Source organism: Carettochelys insculpta, chromosome 24, assembly GCF_033958435.1.
Source record: "Carettochelys insculpta isolate YL-2023 chromosome 24, ASM3395843v1, whole genome shotgun sequence".
Lineage (NCBI taxonomy): Eukaryota > Metazoa > Chordata > Testudines > Carettochelyidae > Carettochelys > Carettochelys insculpta.
Genome location: NC_134160.1, coordinates 7,818,790 through 7,836,159, shown reverse-complemented (window position 1 = coordinate 7,836,159; position 17,370 = coordinate 7,818,790). Strand labels below are relative to the sequence as shown.

Here is a 17,370-nt window from a genome sequence, read left to right as displayed (position 1 = left end):
ACCATGCCACACTCCCACCAACCCTTAGAGCTACCTGGAGCACGTCACACAGCGCTCCAGCAGCGATTTAAAGGGCCTGAGGCTACAGACCCTGTACAATCACCAGGCCCTGGGGCAAGTGTCCCCTTTTTGCAATCCCTCCATCGACAGACTACCTGGGGCCTTGTGACACTCAGTTACAGTCTTTAGGGGGACCAGTGGTCCGGAAAGGCTGAGAACCACTGGCCTGGAGTATAATATGTTCAGCCACTTGTCAAATAGGAAGCTATGTTATTACAGCCTCCTTGTGGTGACGAAAATGGAATCTAGGGCATTTCTGCTGCAATTAACCAGGATATCGGAGTGGCAAGAAAATCACCTCCTTGTTTCACATAGAGACCATCAGATGTACAACAGCTCTGGATCGCTACTGATTTGGGACCATATCTGGCTCCTTTAAATTTCACAAGTCGTTTAAAATAAATTTAAAAGAACTTAAATTTAAATTTAAAAGAAATTTAAAATAAAATCAGTGGAACGACTCACTTTTAGAGAAGCAGGATTTGCCTGACAACTTAGATATACCATCGCCCTATGTCTGTCCCATTGCAACTACTACCTTTGGCTATCCAGTCCCCACTCAGAGGCTATGACTATCCTGCAGGGTTTTTCAGAAATAACTTATTTCAACATTCTAATGTTGAAATAAGTTATTTCTGAAAAGAGCATTCACACGGCAAGAGCTTTTCAAAATGGAGCATTTGCCCTAGAGAGCCCAATTTTGAAATAAGAGCAATGACGGGATGCCTCCTTGGACACCAATTAAGTCGTAATGATCTCTGCTTAGTACACACCGATTCAATTTTGAAATTGAAAGAGGGGGTGGTGGCAAAAGTTGTTTGTTTCAGGGGGAGTGACTATTTTGAGTTAAATGCCCTGTTATTCCATAATAAGCTTTGCAGTCTTGACGCAAGAGGGTTTATATTCCCCCAGAAAAAAGGGTTTTTTCTGGGGGAAAAAAAAACCAGTGTAGACAAGCCCAGAGTTAGACAACTATTTGGACAGAAAGGCTATGAATATTTCTCACTGGTCTCTTTATTCCTTTGTAAGTTCTCAAATCCTTAAACACTTTGCAAAGGGGCATTTGAGTAGGGGAGGGGTAGTCTCTGTTTCATGTCCTTTTAACTATATATGCGTGGACAGCTCAAATAGGAGAAGCCGACCCCACAGAGAATGGGGAGGTGATATAGTAGATTGATGTGGAGCTAGTCTACAGAAACTAAGCCACTTCACACTGGACAGGGAAAGATGGAAGGAAATAGTGAGGGAGGCATCTGAACCCATGGTTATTGTTGATGATAATGTGTTCTTTGCACTGGATACAACTATAAGTTCTGTCCCCCTCTCCATTTTCTTTTTCAGAACAGCGTCTGAAGGCTCACTAAGAACATGCCTTGCTCCTGGATAAACATGATGGGGAGATGTGAGACAAATCAAACCAACGAAGTGACCAATTGCATTATGAATACTGTGTCCATGAAGGAGTACATGGTGCTTAGCCACCCTGATCAGAAAATAGGTATCACTGTGCTGTGCTCCATTTTGTGCTTTCTCTGCATTTTGGAAAACTCTTTCGTGATCTATCTGATATTTTCTTCCCCGAAGATCAGGAAAAAGCCTTCCTACCTCTTGATCAGCAGCTTGGCTCTAGCAGATGTCCTGGCCAGCGTTGTATTTGTCTGCAGCTTTTTGGATTTCCATGTCTTCAACAGAATGGACTCCTCTAAAGAGGTCTTCTTGCTAAAGCTTGGAGGGGTCAACATGTCCTTCACGGCATCCTTGGGCAGCTTGCTGCTGATGGCGTTTGACCGATACATCTGTATCCACCGGCCAGCGGGCTACAAAGGCATTGTGACCAGAAAAAAGGCTCTGGTGGCCCTGGCTGGGATGTGGATCATTACCACGACCACGGCCTTCCTGCCTCTACTGGGGTGGAACTGCTGCACGGTAAACTCGACCTGCTCTGATCTCTTTCCCTTTGTTGATTATCAATATCTGTCAAGCTGGATCTCCCTGGTCATGCTTCTGTTGCTGTGTATAGTGTATGTCTATGGGCAGGTGTTGTGGAAGGCTCATAAGCACACAGTGTACATGGAGAAATGCCAAACCCAGGACAGGCAGCGGAATGCGAAGATGAGGATGGACGTCATGCTCGTCAAAACATTAGTGATGGTCCTGGCAGTTGTTGTGGCATGCTGGTCCCCAGTGCTGGGTCTCATAATGTACAGCCTCTTTGCCAGCCTGAATAATCACATCAAAAGGGTGTTTGCTTTCTGCAGCACACTCTGCCTGTTGAACTCCATGGTGAACCCCCTCATCTATGCCCTCCGAAGCAGGGAGCTGCGCTCCTCTTTGAGGAACACCTGCTCATGGTTCAGGAAGAAGTTGAGCATTTCTGAGAACCTCCCAGAGGCAGACAGCACTCAGAAGTCCTCACCAATAGAAACCAGCAGTGAAGACATCTTGTGCAATGTGGACATAAATCTGCTGAAAGCCTGAGGTTTGACAGGGAAGACGTGACAGATTTTGAATCGTTTATTTGAAGAAAAGCCAATGCTGGCAGGATGAGTGACTGAAGGCGTTGCCTAGGGAACAGAGCCATTTAGATGTAATGGTATTATGAAACATTTGTAAATTTTACCTACCTTGTTCTTGGACCACTGCAAAAGACATGGGCCCAGATTTGTAAAGGTATTTAGGCACCTAATTCCCATCGATTTCCACAGTAAGTAACTTAAAAATCTAGACCAGGGGTCAGCAAGAGTGGCATGCAGACCGATTTTCACCAGCACATAAGGCGGGAGCTCAGCCCCGCCCTTCTCCACCTTGTAGCCGTGAGCTTGCTCAAAGCCAGGCCACCTGTGGATTAACAAAAGACCAGCTAAAAGACCAAAAAGGCCAACACCACCTAAACAGTAAAGCTCTGCGTCTTAATTTGTTTATTAATGAAGCTGTCGTAAGTAGGACTATAAGGGACTATAAAAAGTGACTTTTAAAAGCACTCGGACTGTACATAGAGGTTAAAAGGTCAAATTTCAGCACTCCGCCTTGGAAAGGTCAAATTTCGGCACTGATCTAGACTGATGGTCCCCCCAGTGAGCAGATACACCAAGCCAAAGGAAGATTGGACCAGCTCTACAATACAAATACAACAGTAATAGCATAGCTCTGTGAAAGTAAATACAAAGAAATAAAGTGCCTTGCATGCTGAATAGTAACAGAGAGAAAGCCGTGCTAGTCTATATACTATCAAAACAAAAAAGCAGTCAAGTAGCACTTTCAAGAGAAGTGGGTCTGTCCCATGAAAGCTCACCTAATAAATTATTTTGTTAGTCTTTAAAGTGCTAGTTGACTGCTTTTTTGTTTTTACAAAGAAATAAAGTATTAGTTTGCAGTGTACAATACTACTGTTGGGAAATAAAGTATTCTGCCTACATTTTTGTTTGTTTCTTAATATCTAATCTTGTTTTTCTTTAGTCCTATATATTTTCTAGGTATACCTCTCTATTATCTAGAATATTTGAATATCCAGCAACCTCCCAGTCCCTGGGCTTCTGGACATGGAAGAGTTTACTGTGTCTATCTCTATATAGATATACAGATACATAAAAATAAATATATAATATGTGGCTCTTTGCACTCTATCCACTGCTATTTTAGCTCTTCATCTCTAACTGGTTGGCCACCCCTGTCATAGTAGGTGTCATAGATAGCACCATGATGGGTGTGCTACAAGCACCAGATAAACAACAGACACCATGCCCACTGTTTTAGTTTACCAGACTGAGTCCACAACTGTGTCAACCCGTGAGCTCCTTGAACAGGTTGTTTTGCAATTGCTAACCACTTTCTTGTCTGCCACAAGCCAAAGTTCTGGTTCATTCGTTGTGTTACTCTCTGGCTTCAACAAATCTTGTTGCTGTCTGCAAATCACAGCTGATCTTCAGCAGGGAAACTTTTGTAGCACAAGGTGGTGGAGGGAGGTGTTTGTGGCCATTGTGATGTTGTGACAGCAATATTGTATAGGCAATTGTGGTTCAATACATTAAGGTACTGAACATGCTTCAAAGGTGATGAGAGCCCCACACACCTATTAAATTCAGTGTAAGTTAAGCACCTTGCAGGACGCAGCCCTTATTGGTAGAGCCCTACCAAATTCACAATCCATTTTAGTCAATTTCACAGTCATAACATAAGAACTAGGGTCATCAAATAAAACTAATGGGTAGCAGGTTTAAAAGGTTTAAAACAAAAGGAAGTTTTTCTTCATGGGAGGCCTGTGGAACTCCTCGCCAGAGCATGTTGTGAAGACCAGGACTTTAACAGGGTTCAAAAATGAGCTAGATTAATTCTTGGAGGTTAGGTCCAGCAATGGCTATTAGCCAGGATGAGTAGGAATGGTGTCCCTGGCCTCAGTTTGTCAAAGGCTGGAAATGGATGACAGGAGAGGGATCACTTGACGATTGCCTGTTTTGTTCACTCCCTCTGGGGCATCGGGCATTGGCCACTGTCAGAAGACAGGATACTGGGCTAGATGGACCTTTGGTCTGACCCAGACTGGCTGTTCTTATGTTCATAGGATATTAAAGTAGTAAATTGTCATGATTTCAGCGATTCATGAAACTTCATGGTAGTGTAATTGTAGAGGTCTTGATCCAAAAAGGAATTATGGGATAGTTGCAAGGTTATTGTAGAGGGTTTTTTTTGGTACAGCTACCTTGCTGCTGGGCTGCTTCTGGCAGTGATACTACCTTCAGAGCTGGGCAGCTAGCGAGTGGCAGCTGCTGGCCAAGCTCCCGGATCTGAAGACAGAACTGCTACCAGCAGCAACATAGGAATAGACGGCATGAACAATATTGCCACCTTCTGCGCTGCTGCCTCAGAAGTGGGCACTCAGTCAGCAGCCACCACTCTCCAGCTGTCCAGCTCTGAAGGCAGCAGCACATGAAGGAAGGTAGCATGGTATGGTACTGCCGTCCTTCTGCACTGCTGCTGGTGGGACACTGCCTTCAGAGCTGGGTACCTGGCCAATATTAACTGCTATTGGGCTGCCCAGCAATGAAGGCTGTGCAGAAGTAAGGGTGACACTAGTGACAATAGCTTACAATGGACCAGCTTCTATTGGTGAAAGAGCCAAGCCTTTGAGCTACACCAAGCTCTTCTAGGCTAGGGCTGTGTCAGCTCCAAGCTGGCAAGATGCCCATGGGAGTAATGCCACGCATAATGCACAAGCTCATCCCAGCCTTAGAGATGGGCTCCCAGGATCCCAGTGACCTACCCCATCCCTCAGTGCCTGAGCTGTGATGATCACAGAGTTAGCACATGCTGCCGGAATGCCCCATGAACTGTGTGATCCTTGCCTCAAGGGAACAGTGTGTAGGGCCAAACTAAGGGATGTGCAGGGTGTGTGAAGCAACCCCCCCTCCAATGCTCCAGTTGTAGAGTCCAGGTCCCACCACCACCAGACGTTCCCTCCATCCCCATTACACCCCTTCTCCAAATCCACTGCTACAACCCATTCTGCCTCACCCTCTTCCCCTTCGCCCAAGCAACGCAGCCTGGGGAATTACAGGGGGCTTGACATGGTGGCAGCAGAAGTTGCCCTCCGCCCTCACTCCCAGCACTCAACACGTTGGGGCAGGAGCCAGAGGCCTGGCAGCCTTCCTTGCTACGCTCCACTCTGACATACCATGCCACACTCCTGGCCCATTGCATTCCTGCTTCTCTGCGGTGATGGGAAGTGGAGCACCTTGGGACCAGAGTTGCCACTGGCCACTGCTGAGAAGCTGCATGAAGTGGGATGGGGGAGGGTGGAGCAGTGGTGGGTTTATGGCTCCTGACACCCACATGGTGAGTGCAGGAGTTGGGGGAGGACCTTGGTGCCACTGCAACAGGGTCCCGTAATCTTCAGGTCTCTCCCATCCATAGAATTAGTTTGGGTGCTGCCGTGGAGCCCCCAGAAGCATGGGGCCGGGAATGACCGCGCTGAATCACCCTACCAACTGGACAACTCTGTCAGCAGGTGTCTCTCTACTAATGGTGTCACCCTGGCAGAGGGGCTGACAGACTTCCCAGGCCCCTGACCAATATGAGTGGGGGTTGCCCTGGCTCTGCATTCCTCGAAGGGGCCAGGCTTTGGGAAGAAGAGGAGGGGCTGGGTCAGGCAGCCCTCAGTGGTGTGCAGAATACACTGTGCCCCCTGCCAGCCTTGAGAGCTGCCAGGAATTCACTGTGCTGCACCTCCCTGGCAGAACTCAGCACTGCTCAGGCTGCCGTGTGGCGCTCCAGCAGCAATTTACAGGGACTGGGGTTCCAGTTGCCTCTGCTTCTTGAATCACAGGGTCCCAGGGCAACTGCCCACTTTACCCTCTCATCCCCCTGGGCCTGTGGCCTACCCATCATGTGGTCAGTGCCAGTGGCGTTGGCCTGCACGTTATATGTCCTTTGCCTCTCTAGCAATGGTCTCCCCCACCTATCCCATGGTCAGTGCCTCTCTAGCAATGTCACCGCCCTGCACGTTATGTCGGGGTGCACAAAGTGGGGGGTGGGAAATTTCATGGGGGGAGGGAGGGCACAACACGATCTGCTGCCGGGTCTCAGCATCCATCCCATCACAGACGTTGAAATCTGTTACTTCTTTTATGGATGCGTGTTCGCATTTCTGTACGGGTTCATAAAGCTTTTACAGCCCAGGGACTCACTGTCTTACACCTGCCCAAAGGGGCTTTCCCAGCTGTACGTAACTGAAATGTCCATGGCTCTGGATTACATCGGACAAGTTGGGGGGCGAGGGGGGGCTGCTAACTGCAAGGAGGAAAATTGGGGCCTGACAGACAAAGCTCGTTCACCCCAGCAGCCTCTTCCCCGCCTCTCTAGCGCCAGCAATGACAGATGCCCTGAACATCGCGTGACCCTCTAATATCACGTGCTCAGTGCCGTCAGCCCTGGCGTTGGCCTGTGCATCACGTGGTCTCTACGTCTTAGCGACGGCGTCGCCCACTTCCTGTCACGTGAGCAGCGCCACTTGTCCACGGCGTCGGCCTTCTCACTGCACCCTACGTTCGTCACGCGGACAGTGCTGAGGTTCGCTTCCTGCTCTTGCCTGTGGCCCGTCTCGGCTCCCGTCCGGCAGGCGGAGCGGGGGGAAGATGGCGTCTCTGGGCGCCGCGCTCTGGCTGCTGCTGGGCGCTGGGGCGGTCTGCGTGGCCCATTACAGCCCGGACTGGCCCAGCCTGGACTCGCGGCCGCTGCCGGAGTGGTTCGACCAGGCCAAGGTGGGGGTGTTCGTGCACTGGGGCGTGTTCTCCGTGCCGGCCTATGGCTCCGAGTGGTTCTGGTGGCACTGGCAGGCCGAGCGCCGCTCCGACTACGAGCGCTTCATGCGGCAGCACTACCCGCCCAACACCACCTACGCCGACCTCGCCGGGGACTTCACCACCCGCGACTTCGAGCCGCGCTACTGGGCCTGGCTCTTCCAGCAGGCCGGCGCCAGGTGGGGCTGGCAGGGGAGAGCGGAGACGTGGGGTGCTGGGGGTTGGGCAGCGCGCCCGTACTGGGGCAAAGGGCACCAGAGGGGCGGAGGGGAGGAAGTGGCCTGTGGGGTGGGCCCCGCGCTGTGCTGGGGGAGGAAGGCCGAGGGAGTCGGTGGGCAGGGGGGTGCGGTGCAGTCCCCGGCAGTGCTGCCACTTGTAAGCCCGGAGCTTGTGCAGCTGTTCAGGAGAGAGTCCAGTGCCGCCCAGGCGCCCCCGCCCCAGCTGGGGTTTGTGTTTCTAGTCCTGGTGTTTGTTCTCACGTGCCTCGGTGCACATAAAAATTACTGTGCGCACGGATGGAAAAGATTCACCCCGTGGTGTCCAGCGTGTTAGGCACATGTGGCTGTTTAGCCTGTTAAGTGTGGGTGGTTGTCTTGAACGATAAACATGTTTTCAGAATAATGCGGCTAGTTTGCTATGGCTACTGGTTCAGAATGTGTTGGGCACCACGGGATTAGAAGCAACAGGGTCGCTGGGAACATCCGTGCACCCAAAGCATCACTAGGGATCATAACTCATGCAGCACACCTCCAATTGGCCAAGTGTGTGTAGGGCAGGACCCTGTTTCTACAGTGCATTTCGCTGCCTGGGCTAATCTCTGGATCATAGAATCATTGGGCTTGAAGGGACCTCAGGAGGTCTTCAAGTATACCTCCCTGCTTCATGCAGGATCACCCCCGACTAAGTCATCCTAACCAGGGCTTTGTCAAGCACTCTGAAGACTCATTGTTCTCAGCAAAGCAGCACATTCTTTTCTTTTAAATCTTGCATTTGTCAAAGCTAGAGGGAACCATTTTATTCTGTTTTCCGCCAGAGCAGATGTCAAGTGATTTGACTTAGGTAGTTGCTTCCTCCTTTGTCTCATAGACAGTACTTCTCTGAGATCTTAATGTGATGTGGTTTCTTCAAACAAGTCAGGAATGATTTGATTTTGTAAATTAGTCTCAAAACCATAAGTTCAGTCAAACCACAGAAGCACTTCAGTGGTGCACACTAGACATTTATCAGTCAGTGGCTTTACGGTATCTAACTTTTAAGGTGGATTTAGTGCTGCTGTGAGTTACTACTGCTGCTTTGTTTATTCTTGAATTTAACCTTTTGACCTTAGAAGTTCTCCTTCCACATTGAGGGCAAGACATATGTTTCACTACTTGTGCTCTGTCTGCATAGGATATAAATCTGTCACTTTTTATCAGCACCAAAATTCATTTAATTAAACCTTTCAGCTCTTAGGAGAGAATTTGCAAATGGATATCCTCAGAAAAGCAACGTAATGAGTTTTTCATACTATCTTCCTTACCATACGCTTTGCTTTCCAAGTACCAGCTTGATTCAGAAGATTTGGAGTATCTTTGGTAGGTTCTGTTTCCTTCTGATTCGAGTTTCTGATTTCAACAGGTATGTGGTGCTGACCTCAAAGCATCATGAGGGCTTCACAAACTGGGGGTCCCCTGTATCCTGGAACTGGAATTCTATGGACACAGGGCCCCATCGAGACCTGGTAGCTGAACTGGGACAAGCTCTTAGAGAAAGGCAAGTCACTGCTCTTTGTACTTAATGGTATACTTCATTACCCAAAAACTAATTCACGTTCTTAACTTAGGTGCCCATTAGCATTTCCTTGTTCTTTTTGATACGTTTGTCACTATGTGTGTGGTCTTTAACAAAATAGTACTGCCTGAGGGTTAGAGAACTTTGATACTCAATTCTCCTGTTGGGTTCTGGGATGTGAGCCTGCCCACAACTAAAAGACCTTCACCCATCTTGTGGGGAGGATCCACAGAGCCCAGGAATTCAAAAGATTATGTGGGACAAATAAAAGAAATCAGGGACAGGTGTGATGATCAAGGGTTCAAAACAAAGGAACTAGAAGGGGACGTGGAGTAGAAAGCCCCAGATGGCACCCACTGCTCCTTGAAATCATCAAGGGAGGCAACCGACACTGTCTAGAAGACATCTGTGTGAATGGATGAAAGCGAGCCCCACAGTCACAATCCCCCACCTCCCCACAACCAACCTTCTGTGACTGGCCATGTTGGAGGAGGTTGACTTTGTGGAGGCGTGGATGGTATGTGCATAAATAACTGAGTGGAGAAGTGCAGCCAGAGCCTCAGTAAGAAGTTCTGGAGGAGCTGCAAGCTGGAGCACTCAAGGTAGATGTGTGCCAGGGTTTCCCTCACAACGCAGAAAGGCCTGGTACATGGTAAAATTGCTTTACCCGATTTTGAGTGCAGAGGTTGGCAGCAAGGTCCAGTGAATAAAGCATGGGAATCAGATTTGACAACCTGGACATATCTTACTCCAACTTGCTGTGTGACTTTAGCAAGTTACTCAGCCTGTTTCATATGTGAGGAGGAGAGTGTGGTATTTACTCAAATTCAAGAAATATTCTGAAACCTGTGAGTGGATATAACACTTTCTAATGAAGCTTGTTCCTGAATATTTTAACAGTAGATCCTTGTCACTTCTATTTCATAGTGTAAGCTTTACAAGTGCAGTGAAAATGAGATCTGTTTTTCAAACTGGTACTTTGTATTAAACCAACTTTCATTTTTTGTTTCACATTTAAGGAACATCCGCTATGGACTGTACCATTCGCTCTTAGAATGGTTTAACCCTCTGTATTTAGAGGACAAAAAGAATGGCTTCAAGACACAGAATTTTGTCTTTTTAAAAACTATGCCAGAGCTTTATGATCTTGTTGTGCGGTAAGAGCTACAACCTTTTTATTTCCCCTGAATACTTTCTGTAATGTGGGGTAAAGGTGTGCATGGAGGGGAGGGGGTACACTTTGACATAGGCTGTCTTGCCACAAAGCAAATCTCACTTCTCTACGGCTGCAATTTGGGAGTTGAGTTGTCTGAGAAGGGGGTCATGTTACCAATCTCTGTCTCGGAGCACTCTTTCCTCCATATTATTTATTGGCCATTATGCCTGCACAAAGACAACTTTCACATCCCCTTTTTTGTTAGTGCCACACTCCCAGACCTTGCTGGTGTGAAGATCTATTTCAGGAGTGTATTTTTTGTCCCCCATCCCCTTTCTTTCCTGGACCACCCCCACATGTTCCCTGGTTATATCGTACACTAAAAGAAGTATTTGAAAGCAAAGATAATTAAAAGCATTGCTTTGCAATAGTCTTCCCTTTGGACTGTCCCTGGAGTGAGATTGTTAAATTTTCTAATAACATTATCTGTCTCCTAGATATAAACCGGATCTGATATGGTCAGATGGTGACTGGGAAGGTCCGGATACATATTGGAACTCTACCTCTTTCCTTGCCTGGCTTTACAATGATAGTCCTGTCAAGGTATTGCATTTCTTTTGGGTCTTCTGACCATTACAGAAATATGGAAAATCACAGCTTCAAATACAGGCAGAATCAAAGTTGGAATCTCAAACTTGGTGCATGTACCCTGCTCAGTAGTGTTTGACTTTTTTTAATCAAAAATAATAATTCAACCTTTTATCAGGAGACTAGTGACCAAACCAAAACAAATCCCATGTGCTTGTTGCTTTGAAAGACCGTAGAAGGGCTGAGTGCCTAAGTCGAAATGGTTTCTACCCTGAACTGTTTCTCCTCATTCTAGGATACTGTTGTGGTAAATGACCGTTGGTGCAATAACTGCTCCTGCCATCATGGAGGATACTATAACTGTGCTGATAAATACAAGCCGGGCACCCTGCCACAGCACAAGTGGGAGATGTGCACATCTATTGACAAAAGGTCATGGGGCTATCGAAGCGACATGCAACTCCATGAGCTCATGACTGACTTGAATATTATCTCAGTAAGAACTTTTTAAAATATAAATAAGAGGATTGTTGGGATTAGATATCATCTGCTGTAGGGATGTTAAAGTTTGACTGATAAGCCTCACCCTAAATGGGCCTGTGTGCAGGTCCAATTGCAGGAAGGGAGTTGCTCCAGCCTCATGTAGCCCACTGCGGGCAGGGGGTTGCTGCAGCCCCCATCCAGAGTAGGACTACCCTAAAAAACATGGCGGGTGTGGGCACTCCAGCTGGTTCAGGGCTGGAGGGGCCTGCCCAGCCGCTGTCCCCACCTCCCCCATTTAATCAGCTAACTAATTAAACATAATGTTTAACCAGTTAACTAAATAGGATTTTGCATCCCTAGCCTGTTGTCATATTGCCTGGCCAATAGCTGCCGGGTAACTGGTGTAACAGTATGATGGGGATGTGGCTAAAGTAGCAGGGACAAAGAGAATAAAGTTCTGCCTACTTTCATAGGAGGGAAAGGAAAGTGGAGTTGCATAAGTTTGCTGTCTCTGTCACAGGAACTAGTGCAGACTGTGAGTTTTGGAGGCAACTATCTTCTCAATGTGGGCCCTACGAAAGAAGGGGTGATTGTTCCAATCTTCCAAGAAAGGCTTCTCTCCCTTGGAAAGTGGCTGGGTGTTAATGGGGAGGCAATTTATGCTTCTAAGCCGTGGAGAGTGCAGATGGAGAACACCACAAGCAGTGTGTGGTAAGGATTACTTTACCCAAGACCACTCTGAAACAGCCACACAGCTCAGGCTGTGATCTCCAGAGCAAAGAATGGCTGAGCTTGGTACTTTGAGAATTCCAAAGAAAAAATGAAACTGCCGAAGGGCATCGATTCGCTCCTGTGTATTGAGCTGTTTCCCTAGTACTGGATCAGGGAGTGCAGTAGGGCTGATGCTTTCCAGGCCCCTGGGCGTGGGAGGGGGAGCTGGTTCTGTGGCCCAGTAAGAGGCTGGGCTTGAACTAGCTACCTCCAGGCAGCCTCAGTGCTATCCAGAGTGCACCACACAGGGCTCCAGCAGTGATTTAAAGAGCCCCAGGCAGTTGTAGTTCCTTAAAGAGAAGGAAGTGTATGGTAAGTGTGTAAGGAGACCACAACGCTGCAAACCTAAGCTCTTTTTTTTTTTAAAAGAGAGTAACGAAAAGACCCATATGCAGATTCACAAGAGCTTAACTTGCACTATTGACCACAGCAGCTTAAAGCAAGGGCCTGTCGCATGATGACCTTTGTTTTCAGGGAGTGTAAGGGGACTTTGTTTAGCTTCCCTCAGTCCCTGCTGACCAGATGAATGATGGTTCCAGGATATTGAGGTATGGGAGGAAAGTAGATGACCCATGTGTGGCCAGCTTTCCCAGCACTGTGAGATTGATTTGATTGGGAGGGGGGGTCCTTTTTTTTTTTTTTTGCTTTGCTTTGGACAAAGCCAAATGCTTGTCTGCCTTTATCTTGTGGTGGGTGTCCCACCTCTGTGTCATCTTTTGTTCTGTCAGGTACACTTCTAAAGGAGCAACTGTCTATGCCATCTTCCTGACTTGGCCAGAGGCCGGTGTGTTGAAGCTGTTTTCACCCATTCCGTCTCAGAGCACGCACGTAAGGAATTTGAAGAGTTGATTCTCTGAGTCCCTCTCTGGTACATAAAGGCTAAGACTAACCAGTCTGGGTTCCAGTGAAAATCTGGTGAAAGTATGTATAAATTGCCATCTCTTAGTTCCAGTCTTGGGTCTTCTCTATCAAGAGAGGTCATAAAGGAACTGTGTTGCCTCTTTCTGTGTGTTCACCCTACCTTAAGCCTCCATTATTCCCTGGCTCAGACTTGGCAGCATGGCCTGTAAGCCTGCCACTGTCCTGCCAGGGGCGTTTCTTCCAGAGTTCCTAGCCTCAATTGATTTGACTTGCTGTGAAATGAACTGAGGCTTCCAAGAAGCAGTAGGACCATTCTGACATGACAACACAAAGTAAATATGAATCTGTTAAACTGCTCACTGCAAATGGCACAGGGAGGAGGCTAAGTCATCTCCAAAACACCATCAGAAAAATTTCCCTGGTAAAAAATCATATTTATCTGCCCGCCACCTGCCTTGTACTGTATTTGGCAAACACATTTCAGCTGAACTGGCCAATGGTGATGTATTTAATTAGGAAGTATTTGCATGAAACAGAAGTGAAATGTGCTTGTGGCTGGGTAGCCTAATACCTAGATCAGAGAAGGTGGGTAGAAACAGAGGAGAGTTGGCTCCCTGTGCTCCTGGCCAGGAGCCCTGAACTATTCTGTCAGTTGGGGGCATGGCCCCACTAGTCCAGATGCCCCTTAGTTTGGGTCTCGCACTGGGCTCCCCTTTTCCCAGAGGAGTACGATAAGGGATTGCTTGCTCCTGTGGTTGCTGAGCAGACATGCTATTAGTGTACAGAGACCACTGAATTACCTCCTGTTTCCCTGCTAGTCAGCCCCAAACCGAGCCAGGCTCCTGGCATTTCTCCTCCCTCCCAGCCTGGCTTTGGTTGCAGGTAAAGTGGGGTGAGGCGAGCTGGGCCCATTAAGAACTGGGATGCTAGGCCCTCCTTTCTTCACTCCTTCACGATATTATTCTTTTCATCTTTCTTCAGGTGACTATGTTGGGGCTCTCTGAGATGCTTAAGTGGAAGAAGGCCCAAGATAAAGGGTTGCTGATTACTTTGCCCTCTGTGCCCCCATCTCTTCTCCCAGTGCAGTGTTGCTGGACTCTCAAGCTAGAAGGTGTGAATTGATGGTGACGACAGCAAGGGAACTAGAGCTTTTTGACTTGATTTTATACTTTCTGAGGGTGACAGAATCTTAATAAATTGTTTTACTTGCTCATCTAAGAGATTACCTTTCTAAGCCACTCTGGCTAAGACAAGTCAGATCACTGCATCTTGGCTGGGGTAGAAGGCCTAACAGTTGCAACATTTCCTATGTCTGAGAAAGGCAGCTCTTATACAGCTCTGCAGTAGCAATGGTTTATTGCCAGATTCTGATTGCAGAATGGGATCAGACTAAAGTGAGGAGAAAACTTTGCTGAGCGTTTAAGCAGGTTTTACCCCCCTCTGTTCTCAGCACTGCAGCCTAATAGGCATGGTAGTCACACTCGATATGTGGGAGAGTGAACAAATTGAGCATGGGACCATTACAAATTTGGCTGAAATAAGATCTGCAGTCAGCAAACACAGAACGTGAATAAAGTGCACTTAGTTACTACAAAAACCAGTCAAAAGTAGCACTTTAAAGACTAGCAAAATAATTTATTAGGTGAGCTTTCGTGGGACACACCCACTTCTTCAGGTCTGTCCAACGAAAGCTCACCTAATAAATTATTTTGCTAGTCTTTAAAGTGCTACTTTTGACTGGTTTTTGTTTTGATAGTGTATATAGACTAGCAGGGCTCCCTCTCTGTCATTAGTTACTACAGTGATGGGTTCGTTAGAAGTGCCTGAGACTGACAGAATAGCAGGTAAGCACCCTGCCCTGTTTTGCTCAAAGGAGAAATTCCATGTTTTAATATCAAAACGTTCAAGGTACAACTATTGCTTTTAAGACTAGAGAGGGATGGGACTATTTTCATGTTTACTTATGAGCAAGAAACATGCTTTGGACTGGGGTGTAAGTGTGCACGATTTAATTATGCAAAATCGGGGGGGAAAAATGTCCATTTGTTCAGGGCAGGAGCAGGTTTCCACTGAAGCTGTCTACTGCATTTGTATTTTAACAGCTACCAGCTCAGGAGCTCTGAAACCGAATTTTCTACTGACTTTTGACTAGTTTTGTTACTTAATGGTGTAGTCTACTTCTGGAAACTAGTCTTTTAATCAAAATTAAACTTTATTTTTTTACATATGACATTATTAAACAGCCTGTTTAGGGTGAATCTGTCATTTAAAGTCTAATTGAAATGCAGAACAGTGCTTTTTTAGATTCTTATGTGCAATGTACTTTATACGTAAATTTTAAAAAATAAAATTCTTCTGGGGGGGGGAAACTGTTGCATTAATTTCATGTGAATTAAAGTTGAATTAGTGTGATTATAAATATTGTAAATGTTTTCGGGAGATTAGATGTAATGAATTTAAGAACATTAAAATCAGTTGAATTTATAATTTTTGTCCTTAAATGAAACTACATCCACATCTTATGGAAGGAGCTACAGGCAGAAGATAATCTGTGCTTGCAAATATTTGCAGAGGTGTAATTGGTCTGAGTTAACAAAACGGCCTAGGGTTGTATTGGTTTGAAATCAAAAGAAGCTTCTCCTAAATCCTATTTGATCAGTTTGAAAAGGAAAGATGTCATAGAAAATCCAGGTTAAAATTATCACCCTGTGTTCCATCAATCTGCATTTTACAAGAGTCTCTGGGGAATAAAGTGCTTGTAGTCCCCAGTGTCACTATTCAAAGTTTTTGGTGTTGCTGATGCTCCCAAAGCAATGTGCTGCAAAACAGAAAATATATGTAAATGTAGCTTAGCAATGGCTTGCAACCTTTCCAAGACTACTGTACCATCTCCCTTTTCACTGACATTCATGTTAGTTAGCCAATCGCAACCAGCCTTCTGGGTGAAAACCCAGAATAAAGAAATCAGTAAGCCCCTCCTGCCATTTTTACACTTTGTTATTGGTTTGCCCCTCTTCATTGAATAATGAACTTACCTGTCCTTGATCTTCCACTTGCTTCTAATGTATTTGTCGAATGTTTTCTTCCCCTTTGTCTCCAGCTAGTATGAGTTTGTTTTGCACGTGGGCCTTTCTGATTTTGCCCCTTCATACTTGTTAGTTTATAGTCATCCTTTGTAATCTGACCTAGTTTTTGCTTTTCATGGGATTGACTTTTTAGATAATTGAAGATCTGGTTAAACCAAAGTGGTCTCTTGCCTCCTTTCCTATGCAGTGGAATAGTTTGCTCTTGTGCCCTTAATAATGTATCTGTGAAAAACTGTCATCTGTCTTTTAAGTGTTTTCCTCGTTAATTGCTTCTAATGGGATCTTAGCTACCAATTCCTTGAATTTGCTAAAGTCTACATTTCTGAAAGCAAAATTTTGCTGTTCTTCCTGCTTCCATTCCTGAAAATAACTATCATTTCACGATCATTTTCACACAAGCTGCCTTTGACTTTCAATTTTCAATCAGTTCTTCCCTCTTTGTCAAAATCAAATCTAGAACAACTTCCCCTCTGGTAACATGAGACACACAAGCTGGGGAGAGAGAATATATTTGAATGAGCTAAACTCTGTTGTTGGAAAAGACCAGCTTGTGAGCTTCAGAGTGCTACTTTTCATAAACACAAGGGGAGGTAGAGTGCTGATGCCATAGGGATGGTCTGGTTTCAGGACACGGAGGGTGTTCTGCATCTGCTGCATCAAATGCCTTACACTGGATGTTGTGATAGGCACGGGTGGCACTTTGAAGGGTGTGTGTGGGCAGGAGATCATAGCAGTGCAGCTATGTTTATAGCCTTGCAGCTGTTAGGTTTGCTGGGTCTGGTTTGGCTTTCAGTTGCTGTCTGCACAGCTTGTCCCTGCTATGTCATTATGTAGTCAGGGGTACCATGGGGAAGATGAGATGGCACATGTGCCCCTCAAACAGCATGAACAGGAGGAGCAAGGAGCTGGCCAACAAGGGGGTCTCTGCAGCAGGGGTCTGCACCTCCCACTCTCTTACCTCCCCACCCCCACTCACTAATGGCCATAGGGGAAATGAAGTAATGCTTGCTCAGCTATCCCCGCACTTCACTCAGGAGAAGAGGGTGGAACTGTCTCCTGCACTCACCTGTGGGAAGCAGAATGCCAGGGCCTGGGAAGCAGAGCAAGTTGGAGCTGCATTGTGCTGCTTCCCCTGCTGCAGCGTCCAGGGATGGGAGCAAACCCCCCACTGATGGACCAAGGCCCCTCGCCTTGCTAATCCCCGCCCCCGGGCTATTGCTTGTGGGAGGGGATGAGGGGCAGGGAGAGGTGGGAGGTCTGGGGTGGAGGGGGTTGTCCCAGCCTTTGCCTGGCTGTGGGTGGG

General features: G+C 46.8%; 2 protein-coding genes across 2 annotated transcripts; both read left to right on the top strand.

Moving 5' to 3' along the window:
* The first annotated feature begins 1,500 nt into the window (after window positions 1-1,500).
* CNR2 (cannabinoid receptor 2) lies at window positions 1,501-2,538 on the top strand. The gene has a single exon (XM_074976057.1). It carries the CDS (start codon window positions 1,501-1,503, stop codon window positions 2,536-2,538), a length of 1,038 nt encoding a protein of 345 aa, XP_074832158.1.
* Window positions 2,539-7,067: 4,529 nt separating this feature from the next.
* FUCA1 (alpha-L-fucosidase 1) lies at window positions 7,068-15,908 on the top strand. The gene is made up of 8 exons (XM_074976388.1): window positions 7,068-7,531; window positions 8,970-9,104; window positions 10,142-10,279; window positions 10,776-10,881; window positions 11,162-11,362; window positions 11,870-12,060; window positions 12,849-12,948; window positions 13,963-15,908. The coding sequence occupies exons 1-8, from the start codon at window positions 7,188-7,190 to the stop codon at window positions 14,101-14,103; spliced, it is 1,356 nt and encodes a 451-aa protein (XP_074832489.1). The 5' UTR covers window positions 7,068-7,187; the 3' UTR covers window positions 14,104-15,908.
* The last annotated feature ends 1,462 nt before the right edge of the window (window positions 15,909-17,370 follow it).